Source organism: Rhipicephalus sanguineus, chromosome 1, assembly GCF_013339695.2.
Source record: "Rhipicephalus sanguineus isolate Rsan-2018 chromosome 1, BIME_Rsan_1.4, whole genome shotgun sequence".
NCBI lineage: Eukaryota > Metazoa > Arthropoda > Arachnida > Ixodida > Ixodidae > Rhipicephalus > Rhipicephalus sanguineus.
Window position 1 is genome coordinate 204,921,580 of NC_051176.1, and position 20,982 is coordinate 204,942,561.

The 20,982-nt window shown below is 43.5% G+C and overlaps 1 protein-coding gene across 1 annotated transcript in view; it reads left to right on the forward strand.

Annotated features, from left to right (window-relative positions):
* LOC119405998 (short transient receptor potential channel 4-associated protein) overlaps positions 1-20,982 on the forward strand; it is a 103,105-nt gene that overhangs the window by 22,500 nt on the left and 59,623 nt on the right. Inside the window, exons 8-10 of the mRNA XM_037672832.2 lie at positions 6,292-6,354; positions 7,501-7,563; positions 12,162-12,269. Coding sequence (XP_037528760.1) covers positions 6,292-6,354; positions 7,501-7,563; positions 12,162-12,269 — 234 coding nt within the window. The remainder of the gene's footprint in view (positions 1-6,291; positions 6,355-7,500; positions 7,564-12,161; positions 12,270-20,982) is intronic.

Here is a 20,982-nt window from a genome sequence, read left to right on the forward strand (position 1 = left end):
GAGCAGACTTGAAACGTCATAGGGCTCTCCATGCGGTGAAGCTGCCTTGCAGATGCTGGGAGATGAAAACTTTAAAATCAAACTTAAGTATTTATACGTGTTTCCCGGATGCGGTGTGGGGAGAGCGTTAACACTACATGCCAAGGAAAACAAAAACGTCCGTTTTGCTGCACTTCAAAATCGTGTCAGTACTCCTTTAAGGGGTTAAAGAGAGGAAATGCTCTCTGCGCCGTTGCTGTGGCAACAGACGTGGTCGGCGGCAACGCCGGCTTCTGCCGCATGTCTCGTTTTTCGCTCATGGAAACCACGGTATGTGTTTCCAACTTTACCTTCTGGTGTGCCATTGCCGCGTTCTCAGACTAGGAAATTCTGATTTCCTGCGAATCGCCAGTTGCTACGGGAACGCGTTTTTTGTGTTGAAGTTGCATCATCCCGCCAATAGGTATCCGCTGTCGTCAGCGGACTGACGGACACTCGGTGTTGTTACTTGATCTGGTCGATTGCGTCTCGCGAGGGGTGTTTTTGATATCGTGAAAGAGTAGTTTACTAATACGAGAAAAATCTATTTGCTCTTTAGTGTCCTTTTAAAGGTTGAAATTTTAGAAAAATTTTAGAGGTTGAAATTCAGTTGTGGTGTTGCAGTTGTGCTTGAGTCGGCATGCACACGAGAATATTTCAAAGTGGTGCTGTAATAGCAGAGTTATACACGTTTGATGATTGAAATGTGGCCCTCACTCATTTCGCCCTTTCCTTTGATACCTCACCTTCTCGCCGAGTTCTCCTCCTTGTCATGCTTCGGGCAACACGATAAGGGAGAGCAGGGAGCGCGCATACCTTTTAGCGAGCAGGTTCTTGTTCAACCAGCTGATACTGTCAGCTGCAGGTAACATTGCAGACGCTCACTGGTGACGTCAGATGAACGTCACGGATACCAGAAAGGCCCGGAGTGGAGCATAGGATCGTTCTTTCTTCTGTGGCGTGCCCACAGCGCATAGCGCTGCTGCATATGCAATTGTTGATCTTGACAGCATTTTGAACTCGATGGAAGTGTTTACTTGAAATGTTTATAAAATATTGGAGGTGGTTTAGGGGCCCTTTCAAGCTGTGAAAAAATATTTGGTAATTTTAGTGCAATGTTTTCCTTAAAAGATGTCAGATTTGTCTTATTTTCTATATAGCATAATGCTTTGGAATTTATGCATGTCAACAATATTGTTATGCAATAAATTAGAATGAAAAGTATCTGTTAAGTGATGTGTACTGGAGATTATTGTTGAAAGAGGCATCTACACACACAAAATATTAGCTTTTCACAAGGCTATGTTTTGAGATAGCAGACCATAATACATAATGAACTTGAGTATAATGAAGTTCTCTACAAAACAAAGCATTTCACTTTCTATAACTTCATATCCATAGCATATTATGTATTTTTAACCTCAGTGTAACGAAGTGTGTTTATCCACGATTTCTGTGTAATGAAGTTTCACGGCTGCCCTATGGTAGATGGGGCATTAAAAAAAACTTATGCTGGTGCTATTGGTCAGATGTTTTAGTTACATGCTGATTTTGGGGGATACATTTTTCAAATCTCATGCCAGAGTCCCGGCCGTGGCGATCGCATTTCGATGGAGGCGAAACGCTAGTGGCTTGTGTACTGTGCCATGTCAGTGCAAGGGCGGCCGCAGAAATTTTTCCAGGGGGGTGCATCCATGGGGGGGGGGCAAGGTTAGTCAATAATATGTAATAACGTGCAAAGTTGGCTGGCAATCCTGAAGGTTGTTTCACACGGATATGCGGACCTTTTGTGTGCTAACGAACGTGTGCAGCTTATTGCTACTGCATAGAAAGATATCCAAAATTCCAGGGGGGGGGCAGCCGCCCCCCCTTGCACCCCCCTCCGGACGCCCATGTGTCAGTGCATGGTAAAGAAAAAGAACACCAGATCATCTATATTTCCAGAGCACTCCACTACAGTGTGCCTCATAATCATAACGTGGTTCTGGCATGTAAGACCCCACAAATTATTAAATTTTGTGCCCGAGAGCAGCCGCTAAAGCTTAGAGCATTGGGCTACAGCTGGGGGGAGGCAGTGTTGCATCACGCCTGCTCTGCCTCGCTATCGTAGTGGTGTGTCACTTATTTTACGCACCCTACGCAGCAGTTCTGTATTCGATTCCATGCGTCCTTTGTTCCAGCACTCGATTTGGGGGTGGTGGTGGTGTTGTCACATGTGGCAAGTGACAAGCATGAGTAGCCGCCGAGGCAGTAGTACTAAACGTACTACCGCCTCGGTACATCAGCGTCTTCACTAACGTTGCCAGCCATCTTGGTTGTTCAGGAAATGGTTGTCACCGACAAGGCTAGTATTTTGCTAACGATCTCGATCAGCATGAAAAAGGATATTGCCGTTTGTAAGAGTTATCACTGAGCTTGCTCCCCATAATTATGAAGTCAAAAGAAGCTATCCTGGACTCTCTAAAGGCAAGGATAAATTCCCAGCAAAAGCAATCGTAATTAACAGGCGCTTTTACTGCAAATAAAAGCTTTTTCGGTGAGTGCATTGCTACAGCTTGTTTTTAAGTAGCCAGCCAATCTTTATTTAGCTACTCGCATTTATCTGCCCCAGTGCTACCAACTTCATAAAATTCAGGATACAATAATCCTATGCTAGGAGAAAGAAATGCTTCAAGTTACAGTATAGATTGCTTATAACATGAGTCACTGGAGTCGTGACAAGCGGTGCTGCACTATAACCAAACAACCTTTTGCAAAAGCTGAACATGTGCAAAACATAATGAGCAAGCAGCCATGCATATCTGAGAATCAAGGCATGCGAGCGGGGTGTTTGCAGCCATTAAATTTTTTAATGTTGAAAGTTCAGTGTCAGAGGACTCGCAATGGCTGACAAAATGAACATAGGGGAAAAAAAGGAAGCTAACAAAAGAAGTGCTATCGAGGAAAGTCCCCAACTATGTTTGAGACCTCCTTGAAGCAGCTACTTATTTTCCTAACAGGAATCTAAAGAGCGCAAACAGTGGTAAATGCGCACTTGATCCAAATTTGGGGCACACGTTCCGTGCGGACCCACACCGGCACTGATGCAAAGGCTTCTCAATCACCTAGGCAACTCCCCCCTTTTTCAACTCCGCAAGCCCACTCTTATTGGCGGGATTTCCTGGCAGCTGCATTATAACCACTCTTTCATCTTGGGTGGCTGCACAATAAACAGTAAGTGTATAGGCCTTTTCACAGACGGCTCCCTGGGCGCCATCATAATCCTCTCTTGGCTGCGCTAAATAGGCGTGACCCCAAAAATGCACTGCCGGGGCTGTGATGTCAGCCTTTCTACTACCACGTGCAGCCCAGCATGGCGGCGTTTTTTCTCTTCTGTGAAAAGGTCTATAGATCGAGTTCTGTGGCAGAATAAATGGGAGTAAAAAAAAAACTGCATTATATCTGGTCCTGCACTATAAGAGGTTATGTTATTATTGGTCTGAGCTGTATTGCTGCTGCTTTATCGTAGCAACTTACTAGACGTTTTTTCTGTCTGTAATTACTCATTTGCAGAGCTTCCATTGGCAGTGCCAGCTGTGCTAGTCCATGCATATATAATACCATGATAGCGTTAAAGAGCCCGTGTCGCAGAAAATGTGGTGTCTGTGGCATTGTCCATGAGTAAAAAGTCCTGTCGATGCAAAGAATAAAAAATCTGGGTTCGATCCGGGATCGAACCCACGTGCTGCGTGACAATCTAGTATTCTAACAGAGCCACGGCAGTACTTGAAGCTGCTTCTGAAAAATACCCTGTACAGTCATCATGTCAGGCAAGGGGCCACGTTAACAGATGCAGTATTGCATGGCAGAAGCGTAGAATTGCACCGGGCATCACACAATGTGAATTGCATTATTAGTGGGTGGTTGAAAGGTTGAAAAGCGCAGCTTAAGTGTCCTCCAAGTTTTTAAGATCACTCTGCGAGAATTGTTGTAGTGGGTCAGCACCACCGGTGCAGTGCATTACCTCCTCCAGGTATCTAAGAAATGCAACATGGAATCTCCAAGTGGTTTCCAGGATCCCTCGTAGTCGTTTTTTTTTTTTTTTCACTCGCATCACTACCCTCTCGTCACCGATTTGTTTATCCTCATAGCGTTGCTCAACTACTACCCACTTTTGTCCCTCTCTCTTTTTTTAACCGCCTGCTCATGCTTCCCAAGTCTTATTTCAGCAATGCCTTTCTTCCCTTCCCCTTGTTCTTTTTCTCTCTGCTCTTTTATCTCAGTAGCGCTGGTTCCCATTTCACGTTTTAAGTCATGATTGGAGCAGTCATGATATCAACCGTATTGGCAGAGTATGAGTGCTTTCTGTGCCTGTGTGGTAGGAGTAACATCACAACACTAGTTTGTGTGCGTTTTTTTTTTTTTCTATTTCTGTGCAATAGAACCACCAGCACTTCTTTTCTTTATTTTTCTTTTTAAAAACTTTTGTCAGCAGCACACTCAAAAGTTTTTCAGCTTATTCATAGATCTTATTCTAATATTTTTCCCTGTGTTAAACACCTGGAAATTCTAAATCATTTTTAAAAAGTGAAGCTTTGATGAAATTGCTTGAGCATTATGACCACAGTAAATTTAACTGTTAAATGTAAATATTTGCTCTGCGATATTGCTAATGCACCAAACGTCTCACAGGCATGTGTCACAGGCATGATCACAACATTGGGATTCTGTGCTGATGGAGTCTGTTTGAAACCAATCGCTATATGTATTTGTCCTATATAAACACTCTATGTGGACTAATATACCGGGTGTCCCAGCTATCTTTAGCCAAGGGTTAAAAAATACAGTATAAGAGGCAGGCGAGTGAAATCACTTGCAAATTACTGACAGTCACCTTGCGCACTACAGACAATTTTTTGTTTGGTAATTAACTAATTTGTTAATTATGATTAGTTAATTAAATTGCTAAATATTGACTGTAGGCAAGAAATGCGGCTTGCAAAGTTCGAGTGCGTCTTCAGAAACCCCAATTCTATTATTTGCGGTAAAGAAAGTCTCACGTATACCATTTTTTCCAAGCTGCAAAGAAAGCCCGCGAAATACAAAAAGAACCACGTGACTAGCGCGTTCGCGCGCCTCGAGAATGCTGCCCTCAGCCGTGGTTCGAGCGAACAAAATCAGCTGCGGCCGCGACTCGCCGGCTCCGTTGCGGCGATAGGCCGATAAGTCGACGGTGGTTTTTTTGGCCCGCGTCAGCCAGCTGGCGCGCGTGACGGTGCATGTTGTAGCGAGCTCGGGCCAAGAAACCACCGTCAACTTATCGGCCTACCGCCGCAACGGAGGCGCCGAGTCGCGGCCGCAGCTGATTTCGTTCGCTCAAACCATGGCTGAGGGCAGCATTCTCGCGGCGGGCGAATGCGCTAGTCACGTGGTTCTTTTTGTATTTCGCGGGCTTTCTTTGCAGCTTGGAAAAAATGGTATACGTGAGAGTTTCTTTACCGCAAATAATAGAATTGGGGCTTCTGAAGACGCTCTCGAACTTTGCAAGCCGCATTTCTTGCCTACAGTCAATATTTAGCAATTTAATTAAATAATCATAATTAACAGATTAGTTAATTACCAAACAAAAAATTGTCTGTAGTGCGCAAGGTGACTGTCAGTAATTTGCAAGTGATTCCACTCGCCTCCTTCTAATATTGTATTTTTAAACCCTTGGCTAAAGATAGCTGGGACACCCTGTATATATACTTTGTCCTAATTTTGACGAGTTGTGGAAGCTCAATGTAGAACCTCCTTGGGCTCCTGCATAGTTGGTAACAGTTAGATTGTACCTTTAAATTGTGGGAGGCTAAGAAAGCTTTGCTTAAAAAAAAAAAATTGATTATTCACCTGCATCTCCCCGTAAAACCCCGGGTATCCTATTAAAACTTGACTTGCTGTTGTCTTCACCAGTCTTCTTTTTTTTTTATATTTCAGTCTAACTAATTGATTTATTTCTCAGTAACATGAGGGGAAACTGCATTAACTGGCTTCGAAGCTTTTTTAAGAGTAGGGGGTGTTGGGAACTAACTGCACATATTGCTTCTGTACTCATATTTCCTGAAACTGCAAAGAGATGTGTAATAAAGAAATAAGAGCACTTATTTGAGGGAGGAGCTTTTGTGTTTGTAGAGATGTATTTGTGATTATAACTGATGTATGTATACCATCAAGAAGGCTGTAACAGAATGCACATACTGTATAGATGAATGCTCCAAAACTGAAACTTATTCATCATGTATGCTTTACATGCAGTGTATGCCCAGTGCAAGGAGAAAAACCGCAATAACTTCTCCTGTGTTCGAGACATCAATCAAGGTACAAAGCCTCGTTGTTGCCATTAAATTCTATGGTGTATGGTACAGCCTGTATACGGCAATATATCTATTTACAAAACACAAAAATATGTCTGCTGTAACTGGTTATATTTGGGCCAGCCCTAAAACTGCCTTGCAAGAGGGCAGCATGTGCTGTTCACTTATCTATTTGTTCTTCGTAACTAATGCCTAAAACTTTGCTTAAATATAGTGTACATTGTGTAGGCTACCCGAAAGTCCTTCATGAATAAGTTATGGTAATTAATGCTCAAGACAGCTAACTTGGGTAATGGGTTGAAGATCGGCATTCTGAAAGAGTGCATGCAACAGGACTATGGTAAGATGAAGACAAATCGGTGTCTGTGTCGTGTTTCTGTAGCACTGTTTAAAATATATAACCATTGTTCCACCATGTTTTTGACTTGGACAAAAGTCGATAAGGACAACACGAATCATCGATAAGAACTTGTTGCTGGGCTAGTTGGTGAATACTTGAAGGCATCTTCATTTTAGCGCATTTAGAGCATGAGAGACAACAGGACAAGCGCTTGTCCTGTTATCTCTCATGTGTTCGTCTTTTTAGCACTAAAATGAAGATGCCTTCAAGTATTCACCAACTAGCCCAGCAACAAGTTTTTATCGATGATTCATGTTGTCCTTATGAACTTTTGTCCAAGTCAAAAACATAGTGGAACAATGGTTATACATTTTAAACAGTGCTACAGAAACACGACACAGACACCGATTTGTCCTCATCTTACCATGGTCCTGTTGCATACACTGTTTCAGAATGTCGATTTGTCAAACACCAATGATGTTTTGGCTTTCAAATATCATCTGTGTTGTTCTCAACTTTCTTCTGTGTTGTAAACATAACACAAGAAACTATGAATGTAAACCAACTAGCCACTTTTGTGGCTTTGCTGAAGATCCAAACATTGAGATTAAATAAGCATGAGCACCGATGATTGTGAAAATGTCTTTTTTTTTTATATAGTAATTAATGTTTTCTTGTTAAAAAAAATGTAAATGGCATTTTTGAAGAATAAACAGTTTATTGTAGTGGGTGCTCAAGAGTGCTTTCTTATAGAACAGTGCCTCAGTGAAAGATTTTATGTTAAACTCTGTTCCTCTTCTTGTTCTTCAGAGGTCATCTTAAATGTACCTGGTATCCTCAAGCGTCTGGTCATGATAGCCTGTGCAAAACCCTGTGAGTTAATCTTTTGTTTCTTTTTTTTGTTATGAGTTTGTTTTTTCTTTTAATGAAAGATTCTTTGAATTGAGATTGAGATTCTTTGAAGTGCTTAAAGGGGACCTCCGGCAATTTTTTAATGTTTACTGATATCAACAAAATTGTTCCACATACATTCTCTTCAGTGCCCTAATAATACGTGCCAAACTATGTACTCTTTCTGTAAATGAATATTAAAGATTGGTAGCCAATTCTGGAATCACTTTTAAATGTGGGCCACCCTGTGTTTTTGAAATAGTTACCTATGCTACCTCACTATCTCCCCCGTCTCACCAAGCAGACGAAGCGACGAAATATGAAGCAGGCTCTCTCTTCAACGAGACGATGCCGACAACGGCCACCGCAGAAAATTAAGTTTTCTAAGCTGCATTGTGTAAGGTAAAAGGCAATTGGGAGAAGCTCGTGTAGGGCTGAAGGTTCCAAGAACAGAGCAGTGTAGACCAGGGGTGTCTGTTGTCACTCGTGTCCCTCAAACAGCACTCTTTGGAAGAAGTGGCTTTGTGCTGTTTGGCGTGACAAAAATATGACAAACAAATGCTTCGGTGTGTGTTGTCACTGCGGCAGGGTATTCTGTGACATCATTGTAGGCGTATAAAACATACTTTTGTTTCCCTAACACAGGCTGAACACAGTTCACCATGCCAAGTTTAAATCGTGAATCGTAGCTGGCCACCTTGGCATCCTCTAACCCAGCCAAGCGTATGAGGTCCCGTTGATCATGTGCAGCATGTTGTTGCTTGTTGATGCTATTTGGTCATTGTGTCTCCCTTCTAGTCAGCTGGGGCTTGTGTTCTTGGCAGATCACTTTCAGAGATGCATTCACTTTTATGAGATTTCACAAATCATGCACTGCACACGTCTATGGGCCATTAGCGGTCTAGCAGTTTGCCAGCCGTTGCCGTGACTGCAGTCCTGCACTTTGCTGAACAACCCATTGTCATGACTATGACCACATCAACAATATAACGCAGCGTCAGTGATTACGTCACCAGCATGCAACCAACGACCGAGCAAGGCTTCCTCCATGTGTCGCTCGAGTCAGTTTTAGAAGGCGGTGCGGTGAGGAAGCGTGGTGCAAAGAACTTCTGAGGTAAACAAGTACACGACTTGGGTGACAAGTGCCCAGCCAAAACCGCATTCTGCAGGGCCAAGGCGCAGTTTTGTAGTGAGGAAGATCGTGCTATGTAACGTTGCCCATGGGCAGCATTACATCACTTAGCAGGTGAAGAGGACTGATCAGGCACAGAAGAGGGGTGCGGGAATTGCTTTTTTTTTTTTTTTTTTAAATCTGCGCAGCGCTATGACATTTGCAAAATATGATCGCAGTGGCCTTCTGAACGAATGAGCGAGCTTGTTTGGTAGGTGTAAAAAAATGTCGGAGCCTGTTTACTGGCCCTTTAAGTGCTGACTTTATGGCCTCTAGAAGAAGGAATCAAATTTCACTGAGCAGCAAGATCAAGATTGTAAATCCGCAAGGTGAAAAGTAGGCGGACATCGCAAGACCATAGAAGCTGAAAGGCATCGCCAGCATGAAATTGTTGGGGAAATTAATCCAAAGCATTACCAGCTCTGCAAGGCAGCATACTCGGATGTTGAGACCACACTGTTGATGTGGCTGCCCGACTTCCGAGGTTGCAACATTTTAGTGAATGGACTACTGTGAGGAAGCAAGCTTAAAGGGATACTGAACAAAATTTTCGCCGCCGAGATAAATGACTCAATTGAAAGATTGGGTGCTGAAATTTGTTGAAACAACCTTCATTTCAGCCAGAGACTAGCAGAAAATAATGAATTTAATGCATTTTTCGCGAATTGGCGCGTCTAGCGGTCGCGCCGCGAACTAGAGAGGAAGTGACGCGAAACTCCGCGGATAGTGACTCGCCAACCGTGCTCGCAGCACAATCGACATCGCAAGCCGCCACCCGCTGCCGCGCGTCTCTCTCAAAACGTGTTTTCACGGTCGGGAAGGTGTTCTCCGTGCGTGTTCTCAACCGGCAGCCAACGACGCCATTGCCGCGCTCTCAGCCGTATATTTGTTTTCTCAAGCGGAGCTTGCGCCCACGTCTACGAATTTGCCGTCTGTGTTGTGTGCTGCTACGTAATGTGAACGGTGAAGCACCTGACACAACGCAGAATGCCTCAACGCTGTTCTGCGCTAGGGTGTGCCCTGTCAAACCTTTCCAACAGAGCCGAAGCTTCGAAGGAAATGGATTCGCGCTGCGCGCCCATCGCAGCCAACGTGGGTGCCTTCAAAGCGTGACTTTTTGTGCTCCGAACACTTCGAGGATAGTGATTATGAGTTACTGTGTAAATTGCTGGTCCCGGCTGCCGACCCACGTTGGGCTACGGCAGCTCGTCTGGCTCGTCGTCCTTGCTGTCGCTTGACACAGCAGAACGGTCACACGCATATGGTTGTATTTGGCGCATCCGTTTTGGAGGCCTGTCGAACTCGGAGTCGCAATGACCGTTCATGGAACCACTGTCACTCGCACCTTGCATCTTTGCGCTCTCGCGACACGCTCGGTAGTTGTAGCGGCTTTTGAGGAATAAGCGCTATTTTGTTTCCTATGTGGGGAAAAGAGGACAAGGCTCAGCGCCACACCAGCCACCCTCAGTTCTTGAGAGGAGAGGTGGAGAAAGGGAAGTGGCAGGGCAGGAGAGAGCGTGCCGGTTGCCCCCCTCTTGCTGGAGCACTCGACGTCACGTCCGCCGACAAGCGCAGTGGCATGCAGCCGCCGCGCTCTCACAATCCACTAAAAATACGGCCAACTGCTCGAAATTACGTGAAATAAACGCTGCGTACAGGAACAGTCGTGTCGTCCGAGTCGAATGTGAGTGTTTTCGTAGCTTTTTCAAATTTTTGTTCAGTATCCCTTTAACAGCTAGCCGTGATCTTCAGAGATGATGGTGTCACTTTTGGCAACAGATAGCTGGACCGTTTCAAGGCGAGGCATGGCGGGACGTTCATGCTAGTCTGCAGTGAATGTGGCTTCATCAGTGCGGACACTATCTTCTAATCGGAAAAAAATGAGCTGCCAACATAATTGGTCACTTTTCATCATTGAGCGATTGGGACCTGCATGAGTTGCAATCAGGTTTACCTGAGCAAAGCATTGGTTCTGGTTAGTTGGAAAACCATAACTATGAGCTCTTTAGTGCAGTATTTACTCCGGAGACAAAGAGACGTGAAATGTACAAGCCCTAACTTCCAAATGTTGAATGTCGTATGTCCAGAATATATACAGTAAGACAGAAAAGACAACCTTGTATGAAACTTACAACCTAGCGCTTATACGTTTAGTGTTTCTTTGTCTTTGGAGTAAATTCTTTGCTTATGAGGAGACAAGGGTCTTAAAATAGCAAAAAATCGTAAAAAAATGCCAATTTTTGGAAATCACAATTTTGAAGTATTTATAGTCCAAGTTATGCTTTGTAAAAATATTAAGCTATGGTAAAATAGCCTTTCTTTATCTTACAAGCTCAATAGATTAAATTACAAGTGTTCTCAAAACTTGAAACACGATTTTCTCGGCTTTATTTTTGCAAAAAGAATCTGCCTTACGGAAGTTTTGAGGAAGTTTCTGTGAACATATTGAAACAAACTTCGTATCATTCGTTTCAGCAGCATCTGAACTACAGGCTAAAGCTTTTCTTTTTTTCACAACCTTGATGCAATTGTAATTCACAAGTTCCAGCTAATTACGGGAAGCTAATTCTTACCTTCTAGGTTTAAAAATTATTTCTTATCACAGAAATAGCTGTTTTGACATCTAATTTGCTGTAGCCTGTAGGGATGGACCTTTTAGAGGAACCACTTAGTTCTGAAAACTTCGTATTGTAACTTACCATAACAGTCCATAAGAAATTACCCAATCACAGTGTGGAAATTTTTAATTTCTTCCTTACTAAATGAGATATTTGAAATCTGTTTGCAGATTTTAAACCTTCATTCAATGGTGCATGTATGCCAATCTTGATTAAGATAGGATAATATATAAACTTTTTTTGCAAAACTCTCGTCGTCAAAAGTTCACAGGCAGGTCTACTTTATCATGTCTGCGGAAGCATAGGTTGTGGGTTTCAGCACACTTCACGAAAGTTTTTCTGCCGAACTTGTGGAATGTTAACATGCATTTCTATGTGAATGGTTCCTTTTTTTTGTTTTTGTTTTATCTTGCAATCCTTGGCGGCATTCGGGCTGCGGACTCCAGTTTCTAAAAGTACTCGTACTCTAGGGCTGCAAAATCTGCCTTTTTGCTTTGAATCACAGCCACTAGCTTGGACATTATGAACTTCAGATGAAACAGATGAAGCAGACTGTATGTATGTAACAATGCGTGCAGCAGAATTCTTTTGGAACAGCAGTATGACACTAAATGGATTCATGCATGTATTCATGCATGCAAGAATAAATACACTAAACCAATTACTTGATTTGATACATCTGGTCGCATAGTCCTCCTTTTTCTTGACAGATGCTATTGAATTTGTCTACCCCTAGTCTCATATTTCGCTGAATGTAGCTGCGGAAGTATTACAGTGTTTGTCTTTCACAGATACACCAAGGTTTCCAGCTATTGCTGGGGAAATGAACCACTGGATGCAATGGATTGAAAATCAAGTTAGCACTTCAGGCACTGGCGCAGTGATGGACTTTGTGGGTGGTGAGTGCCTGAGGTCATTTACTGATGTCGTTGTTCAGCTGGTGCTCATAGCATCACAAAGGGAGCTCTCATTCTGAGGCACTGCACACACAATTGCAGCAGAAGTGACATAGGTAACAGGTATTGACTCTAGATTGGTGGTCTTATTAGAAGAGCATGAAAGATATGGCAATAACGAAGTTGTGGACATAGCTTTTAGCTGCATTAAAACACTGCCTGTAACTAACAACTGCAAAAAATTTCGAGATAATGGAAGCTTCGATATAGACGGTATCACAAAAATGAAAACCTCTGGCCCCGCATAAACTGCATTGAGCCTTCTTAAAGCTGTGTTGGTAACATTGGTGACAGCTTCTCATGCCTCAGCACCGGACATGTCATCATCTACAGCAGCAGCTTTATTGGCACTGTGCCAAGAAAGGGTGCTTATCATATTGCCAATAAATGCACTGTCATGCCTTTAGCAGACACCCACCAGTGGCTTACTGTGCGCCATCTCGTTTATGCCTCACCATTACACGAACATGAAGCGAGCTTCCTTGTCAAGGTGCGATCTTATTGATCAACAACGCTGTTGACTTCAATCGTTAAGCACAGTGTGTGGATTGACTGTGAGGCCAGAATGAAGTGGCTGTGAGCATCAAAGCAAGCGAGAGCAATGGCAGAAACAAAGAGGGAAAAATAAAGGGGCGGCACAGCCAAGTGTGGTCTGGCTCTGTAGCGTTGCTTAGTCTCTTTTCATCCGGTCGTTAGTTGTGTCAGCAACACTTCCCCATTGGAGCAAAAGATAATGCAGAATTCTGGGACGATATTCTCAGGCTGTCAATTTTGGAGCGACTTTTGCAAGATTTCGCAAGACTAGTGCCAGGCATGTTTGGCTGTTTACAGGCCACAGTGGCCTGGCGCTGTGCCAACCATGCTAAGACAGTGGGCCAGAAACATCGATAGTAGACGTTGATGCGTCTGGCGCTAATTATGTGAAATATTGCAAAAGTAAAAGTATCGCGTAAAGTGGTTGCTTAAGAATACCACCCCTGTTTTTACATTTTGGTGATATGCAGCTGGATGCGACATATGTATAAGAAGTAAACTTTAAGGGTTTTGTTTCCAGGATGTTTTCTTGAGATTTCGAGATATCCAGAGTCCAGCTGAAATCCTTTTTAAGATAAGGGATGAAAAATACTTGGAGGTGACATCGTGGCAGCACATATTTTGACTTCACCAAAAACATGGCATTGCGGTCTTTTTTAAATGCTATCTATGTACATACTTTGTGCGAGGGCCATGCTTTAAAGGAGTACTGACACAAACTTTTGAAGGCAAGATAGCTTATGAGATGGACTTGTTTGGACACATGCACATTATCTGCAAAATATTAATCGCTCATATAGCCTAGAACACACTTAAGTGTGTGCCGTGCAACTGCATTTGGAATGGAGCACCTCGTAGCATCGACATAAACTGGGTTTTGATGTAAACAGCCACCTACAGCACAAATCAATGTTGACTGCCATGCTCCTTGTATGCGCTCTCTCCTGCATTTGTCATTGCAGTGCTCACATGCACCCAATCATAGGCCGGCAAACTTGCTCATTAGTCGACTCACTCAGGCTCACTCAGGCTCACATCGAGCCATGAGTCTGAATCTGAGTGAGTCCAGGTGAGTAATATTCTGGTGAGTCTGAGTCTGAGTGAGCCCTAAGTGCAATATATATTTATTGAGTGAGTCTGAGTGAGCTCTACATTTTTTTGCCGACCTATGGTCCTATCTACTCACCTTCAGCCTTACTATCAGTCTTAGGTCACGTATATACTCCCGTCTACTCACACATATTTCAAAGCACTAGCGTCCATATGCCTGCTCAATATTTATTGATCAGATGTGTAAGTTCTGCCCCCTCCCCGCATAGCATTAACCTTTTTCACTGGAAGTTCATAAAATTATCTCGTGTTAGTCATCTCTTGCAATGAAAATGTTGTTACGGGTGGTAACCACTGATAACTCGTATATGAGAGTTATCAGGCACCAAGTAAAGCACTGATTATACATAATATATTGGTGGTAAAAAGCATTGACACCACGGTCGAAAAAGCTTATTATAAGCTAACGGAATCATGAGTCGACTCATTCAGGCTCAGATCGAGCCGTGAGTTTGAGTCTGAGTGAGTCCAGGTGAGTAATATTCTGGTGAGTTTGAGTTAGAGTGAGTCCAGTTGAAAAAAATTTTTGTGAGTCTGAGTGAGTCCAGTTGAGGAAAACTTTGGTGAGTCTGGGTCCGAGTGAGCCCTAAGAGCAAAACATATTTCATGAGTGAGCTCCGCATTATTTGCCGACCTATGCCCTCAATACTGCGCGCCGCGCAAGTGCATCACTCTTGTGTGTGCTCACATGGCCAGTAGTGTTTACAAACACCCACTGGGTCCCACCTCTCTTGGTGCTTTCTGAAACCAAAACTGCGACTGGGCGCCATAAAAACATCTCCAGATAGTTAACCGGCTCTTGCTCAAGCAAACAAGGTTTGCAACCATGATAGGTGGGCCGTTAGCTACTTGTTGCAACAGCATATACAAGTTGTACCCTTTTTGTGTTAGTACTCCTTTAATATATGGGCATTCCTGACCATGGGCATTGTCCATATTTTGCATGAAAACCTCCATAGCTTTTCTTTTTTTTTTTCTTTTTCAACCGTACATGCAGTGAAACATTTGTTTATTGCTTCAATAATTTCCAATGCCTGAAGGTGTTACGGGAGTATGTAACAGATATTCAATATCAGAACAATGTTTTGTCTGCTAAGAATAGTCACTTCAGTAACAGAGGTGTGCACGAGGGGGGGGGGGGGGGGGGGGGGGGGATTTAGTTGGATATACAGGGCGCCCCAGTTATTGTAGCCAGAGTTTTAAAATGTGCCAACACAATCTATGACGACGCGACATGTCGCTGACTATTGCATGGAGTAAGTGGCACCATTTTTTGTGTTCTTACTAATTGCTTAATTGGGCAAGTTTAATTAAACCAACTTATATAGCAATGAAGCTGGACAAACAATTATAATGAGAAAGTTGTAGATCTGTTTGTAAAACGTCCAATTAGACAGTTTCTAACTTTCTGTATTAAGTGTTGCTGTTTTCCTGCTTCCTGCAGATGCCTGCAAAATACAAAAAAATACCACGTGATATGCCAGCTTGGGCGCCTATGCAGGCTGTAATTGCAGTGCTGCCTACTATTCTGCGTGCAAACGACCATAGCATTTGGCCGGGTGGACTGCCACTTAAAAAGCGACAGGGCAGTGACGATGGTGGTAACTGCGATGACACACTTGTTGCTTTCAGCAGCACAAGCGATAACCGCTGCGTCTGCTTATCGCCGTCGAGAATCATCGCAAGGGAAGCATATTGTTTGTACGCGGAACTTTAGGGAACGCTACAATCACGGCGCACAAGTGGTTATGTCACGTGGTATACTTTTGTAATTCACAGGCATCTGTATTAAGCAGAGAAACGCTAATGTTTGATAGATAGAAAACTAGAAACTGTCTAATCAGACGTTCTGCAAACCAATCTACAACTTGCTCATTAATTTTGCCTAATTAAAGGGACACCAAAGGCAAATAACAATTTATGTCAGAGTGAAAGGTCATTGTGTGAGAATGTCTAAAACATCAATATTATCAACAGCATGGCTGTACTAATCGAGAAATTAAGGTAAATATAGGACACGAGGTGCGCTACGAGGTGGACATTTTGGAAGTGATCCCGATGACGTTAAGAGTCCTGGGTACAATTAATCACTAGTAATCAAACTAGTTGCGATAAAAAAAAGAACCGTCCGGGCATCACAAGACGTAATAAAATGCTGCTTGTTCGTTTCTGTTTGATTCATGGAAAAAAGAACCTCTTGGCGTTACCACGGGTAACGGTGCAGGTGCTTCAAAAGTTCCGTTTTCGCCAAGCTGCGCGTCTCAGTAGTAGTTTCAGCATCGCGTACTGCAGCGTGTGCTTGGCACTCGCTATTTTCGCACTGCTGATACTTTACTGCTGCTGCTGGCCAAGCTAAGCTCCGTTACAGTGAACTACAGTAAAAGCTCGTTAATTCGGATTTCACGGGACCGGAAAAAATGTCCGAATTAACCGAATGCCGAATTAACGAATGAACAGGAAAAACAACATTAAAATCAAGTTGGAGAAGCATACCGTACTTACTCGAATCTAGGCCGGCCCCGATTCTAAGCCGACCCCCGAAATTCGCAAGGCCAGAAAAGAAAAAAAAACCTATTCATTGTACTCAAATCTAAGCCGACCCCCCCACTTTCGCACATCGTTTTTTCGAAAAAAACATCGGCTTAGATTCGAGCAAATACGGTACCTTTATTTGCTGAAGTATTTTGTAATGGTCGTCTGCGTTTTCGCGCAGATTCCGGCTGACATTACAATTTTTCTTAACTCTTCCAAATGGCCAACAGCACGCAAACTGTCGGAAGTGCTCAGGCAAACGTCCTCTAATATCAAAACAGCCTCCGAGACTTCCCGTGAGGTGCGATGAGTTCGCGACATCATTAATAATTTCTTGATCGGGCAGGAGACCAGTCGTGGCGACACAATCATCAATCGCGATGTAGTCCTGAAGGGTCATATCTGTGGGAAGGACAGCATCGAAGGTCGGGCAGTCATCGATGATGATGATTTGTGGCTTTGCCCTTTGTAGCGGGTGGACACATATGGTGTGTTCTAGCCTGTATGAAGAAAAAAAAGGAAAGAAAAAGAACGACAAAAAGAAAGAAAAAAAAAGAACAAAAACGTCGGTGGACTCGGCTGACACCTCGCCGATGCCATCGTCAGCTACTGCCGCATGCTCGGGCCTCACATGTAAACACGGTCACAACGGGGAAAAAAAGAGGACTCCGCAAGAAGAGACGGTGCCGACACAACTCAAGGAAAAATGGCGTCGGAGGCACAGTCGAGCGAAGAAAGAAGACGCCGACGTTCGGTGACGCTGCGATCGCCCCCACTAGTTGATGACGATGGCGATGTCACTAAGGTTTCGGTTTCGCTCCGTGGTGCCAGCGCTGCCTTATCACACTTTTGTGTAGCGGCAGCCGTCAACATTTGTTCGAATTAAGCGGTGCGGAGCCCAATTCTGACGAATTAACGAAGGTTTGGTCCCATAGATTAACATGCACTTCGGCCGGGACCAATAGAGCCGTCCGAATTATCCGAATTTCCGAATTAACGGGTGTCGAATTAACGAGCTTTTACTGTATATGGTTTCGGAGTGGCCCGTGGCTGCGTCTTGGCAGGGTTGATGGCCGCTGTTGCGCAAGAAGCCGTAGCGTGGGCGGCCGGCAGTTAAGGTGGGCAGCGTTGAGCATGGTAACTGCTACGTCAGAAGGCCCGTTCAGGCGGGTGATTTGAAGTGTGCCAACGCCGTGCGGGCCAGTAAAATACGATTTTCTTTTAAAATAAGCATTTCCTTGGGACGAAACAAGCACTACGAGGTTTCTGTAATGCTGTTTCAACAATCAACGTTCACTTAATATGTATTTGCCTTTAGTGTCCCTTTAAGCAATGAAGCAGAACACAAAAAGTAGTGACATGCATTTGGTCTCGTCGTCATAGAGTGCGTCAGCATATTTTTAAACTCTCGCTAGAGTTAGCTGGGGCACCCTGTATAAGTTGCGGGGAAAAGGGAGTCATAGAAATTTGTTTGCGGGAGTTACATGTGCAATTTGTATTGATTACTTATATATGATACATAAGATGGCCTGAAAGATAACGTTTTAATTGTGCGTCATGATAGATTTTGTTTTAAAAATAACTGTACAAGACAGTTTTCTGCTTAAAGAGAATGCAGGAAGGCCTGAAGCTTTTTTTTAATACAGTATGCTTTTTTGTGTATTTGTACAGTCTGAGCAAGTGAGCTTGAGTACCAAGCAATTTTGGACAGGTTACAAAGCATTTATACAGCAAAAATCTTGGTTAATTTGAATTTCACAGGGATGTCTGCCGAACGAAATTTAAAGCAAGACTGAAAGTTGGGCTAGTTGGTGATACATAATGGGCAAAAACAGAGCACAGACGTACGGGACGAAGTTTCTGTGTTCTGTCTGACCTTTTCTTCGTCCCGTCCATCTGCGCGCTGTTTTTGCCCATTACGAAATTTAAACTAATGAAAGAGATGTATGCTGATGGAATGAATGGATGCACTTATGGAACCATCATCTTTTCATAAAATTAATTAGCCTTTTTCTGTTTTTGTTTATCGAAAAGTGATTACAATCACTGCTTGAGCTTGTGATAACACACCTGTTAAGGATATTCCTGCGATAAATGCACAACTCAAGAGCACATCTGCCATCCAACTGGTGGACGCTTTTTGTTTCGACTCAATGCGAGGCGGCTGTGGTAATTATTCACAAGCAAATTGTATGGTGCTGTGGTGTGTACCTGCGTGCTTGCGTCAAACTGACTATTGCATTGCGAGACTGCACTTAAAGAGCATTGCTGATCACTTGAAGAGCATGTAAAGTGCATATGCAGTAAAAGCTTGTTCATTCGGATTTCACGGGGCTGGAAAAAATTTCGGAGTTAACCGAATGTTGTATTATCAAGAATATCAAGAAAACAACAAATATCTATTACGCCTATACACTTACATTTACTAGATGAATATGCAAGTCCTGCCTGTACTTCTGCAGTGTAAAAGCCTTGCTTTATTACATACCACCACCACCACATGCACGTGACTATAGTTTCTTTTTTGCTGGTAAAATTTCTGGTGACCGTGAATGAAAGCACGTCATATTCAACAGCTTTCACCATGTTTGAGTTGTGACATCCACTGTTGGCGAAACTGGTGCGCGATCATAGGCAGCGCCCACGCAGTTCTGAAGGCATGTGTGCGGCCTATGCAAGCAGAGTCGAAACGAAACTACTGAGTGCCACAGCCACTGCGGAAGAAACCTGGCTCGCCAATGCACAATTATGGATGGTGACTACGCAGTTCTGAAGGCACATGGGGAAAACGAAACTACTGCTTATCACAGTTGCTGCGGACGATACTGTCGTTCCTATCAACTCTATCATAGCGCCTACGCAGTTCACGTATGCCGAGTAAAAACAAAAACGATACAAGTTTGCCGTAGCCGTTGAAGAAGCCTTGGTCACCAACAACGCATTTGTGGATGACCATGCCTTCCTGAAGGCCTGCGGCCAATGCAGTCTCACACGCTGTGGTAAACGCAAATAAGCATGAAGCATGCTGTCTTTCCTGTCATTAACATATAGTTTGCGGTGATGAAGATGGCGATGTATACTGCGCCGCCACGTTTCAGTTGTTTGCGAACGCCAGTTTTGCTCTTTTACGTCGCACGTTTGCGGTGGTTCGCTTCAGTGCCTTCCGAGAATCATCCGAAGTAACCAGGCTGCGGCCAAATAACAGAATTAACGCGAGTTTGATGCCATTTAATAATGCATATACTGGCCGGGACCAGAGAACACATCCGAATTATCCGATTTTCCGAATTAAAGAAGATCAAATTAACAAGCTTTTACTGTATCTCGCGGTCGCTACACATGGCTGTCTGTTTCATGCGAGTTCATCCAACATGCCTCCGCTCATTCATTGCTTGCCCACAATGCAATTTATGTTAGCGGTGTCAGTATGTTAAGCTTTCATGCAAGTTTACATGTGCCGCATGCCATTGATATATAAGTGAATGTTCCACACATCCTCTTCTTCTGCGAGGTCAGTGACGGAGCACACCATGTCTTCGTATCAGAGCTGTTCGTGTGATCATCATGGGCTTGGTAATAAAACTTACAGTGACAAGCTGCATCGATCAAGCAGCAACAACTGCGATTTTTTTGTGATCACATTGCAGTGACATAATTCATGCACTTCCAGTCTTCTCTTTCTTGAGAAGATGGCTAAAACAATGTATTGGTGCAGGCTTGAAGTAAATCGTGCAACTTTGCAGGTTTCAACAACCGTATCACTATATGCTTCTTGCACTCGCTTGACCATTTCAACTGAAAGATATGCTGGAAGGTGCCTATAGTAGGATGTAAATGCATAAACATGCATGCCTCCATGCGTGCAGCAGTAGACTATTGATGCTGGTGCAGCCGGCCAACCAGTTCAAAAAATGAATGTGCACGTACAAGGCAGCCGTGATGCATTATCGTCTGCGAAGCGTGGCCTTCAAGATTTGAGGTTGCTGTCTTTGAGGTGTCAGTCAATGACAGTAAAGGTCAGAGGATGATTACTGTGGTTAGCAAGTCACGCCATCTGTTGCTTGGGGAAAGTGACCGCTAGTGCGAGAGCTGGCCATGGTGCCACATATTTAAAATTATCAGTGATGGATCCGATTTGCATGCATGAGCTCTGTAATATATAGGGTGTTTTTTTTTTTTAGACAATACAGATATTTTATAAAAATCCTATGACAGTAAGCCTCTTGCCGTTTTTGCACATGAACTCTATGTCGAGGCAGAAAAACTTAGTCGCAGTTAAAATGACATGGTTGCCACTAATTAACAAAAACTCGTTCATTAACTTTTTAATTATTGACTTGAGGGCAGGTGTTTATATTAGAAAGTTGTAGTGCGTGCCAATTTATGGCATACCCATTCTTTAGAAATCGCGAAAGCTGCACGTAGTTCGAGATACAGTGAACTCTCAATTGAGTGAACTTCAAGGGACCCAAAGACATAG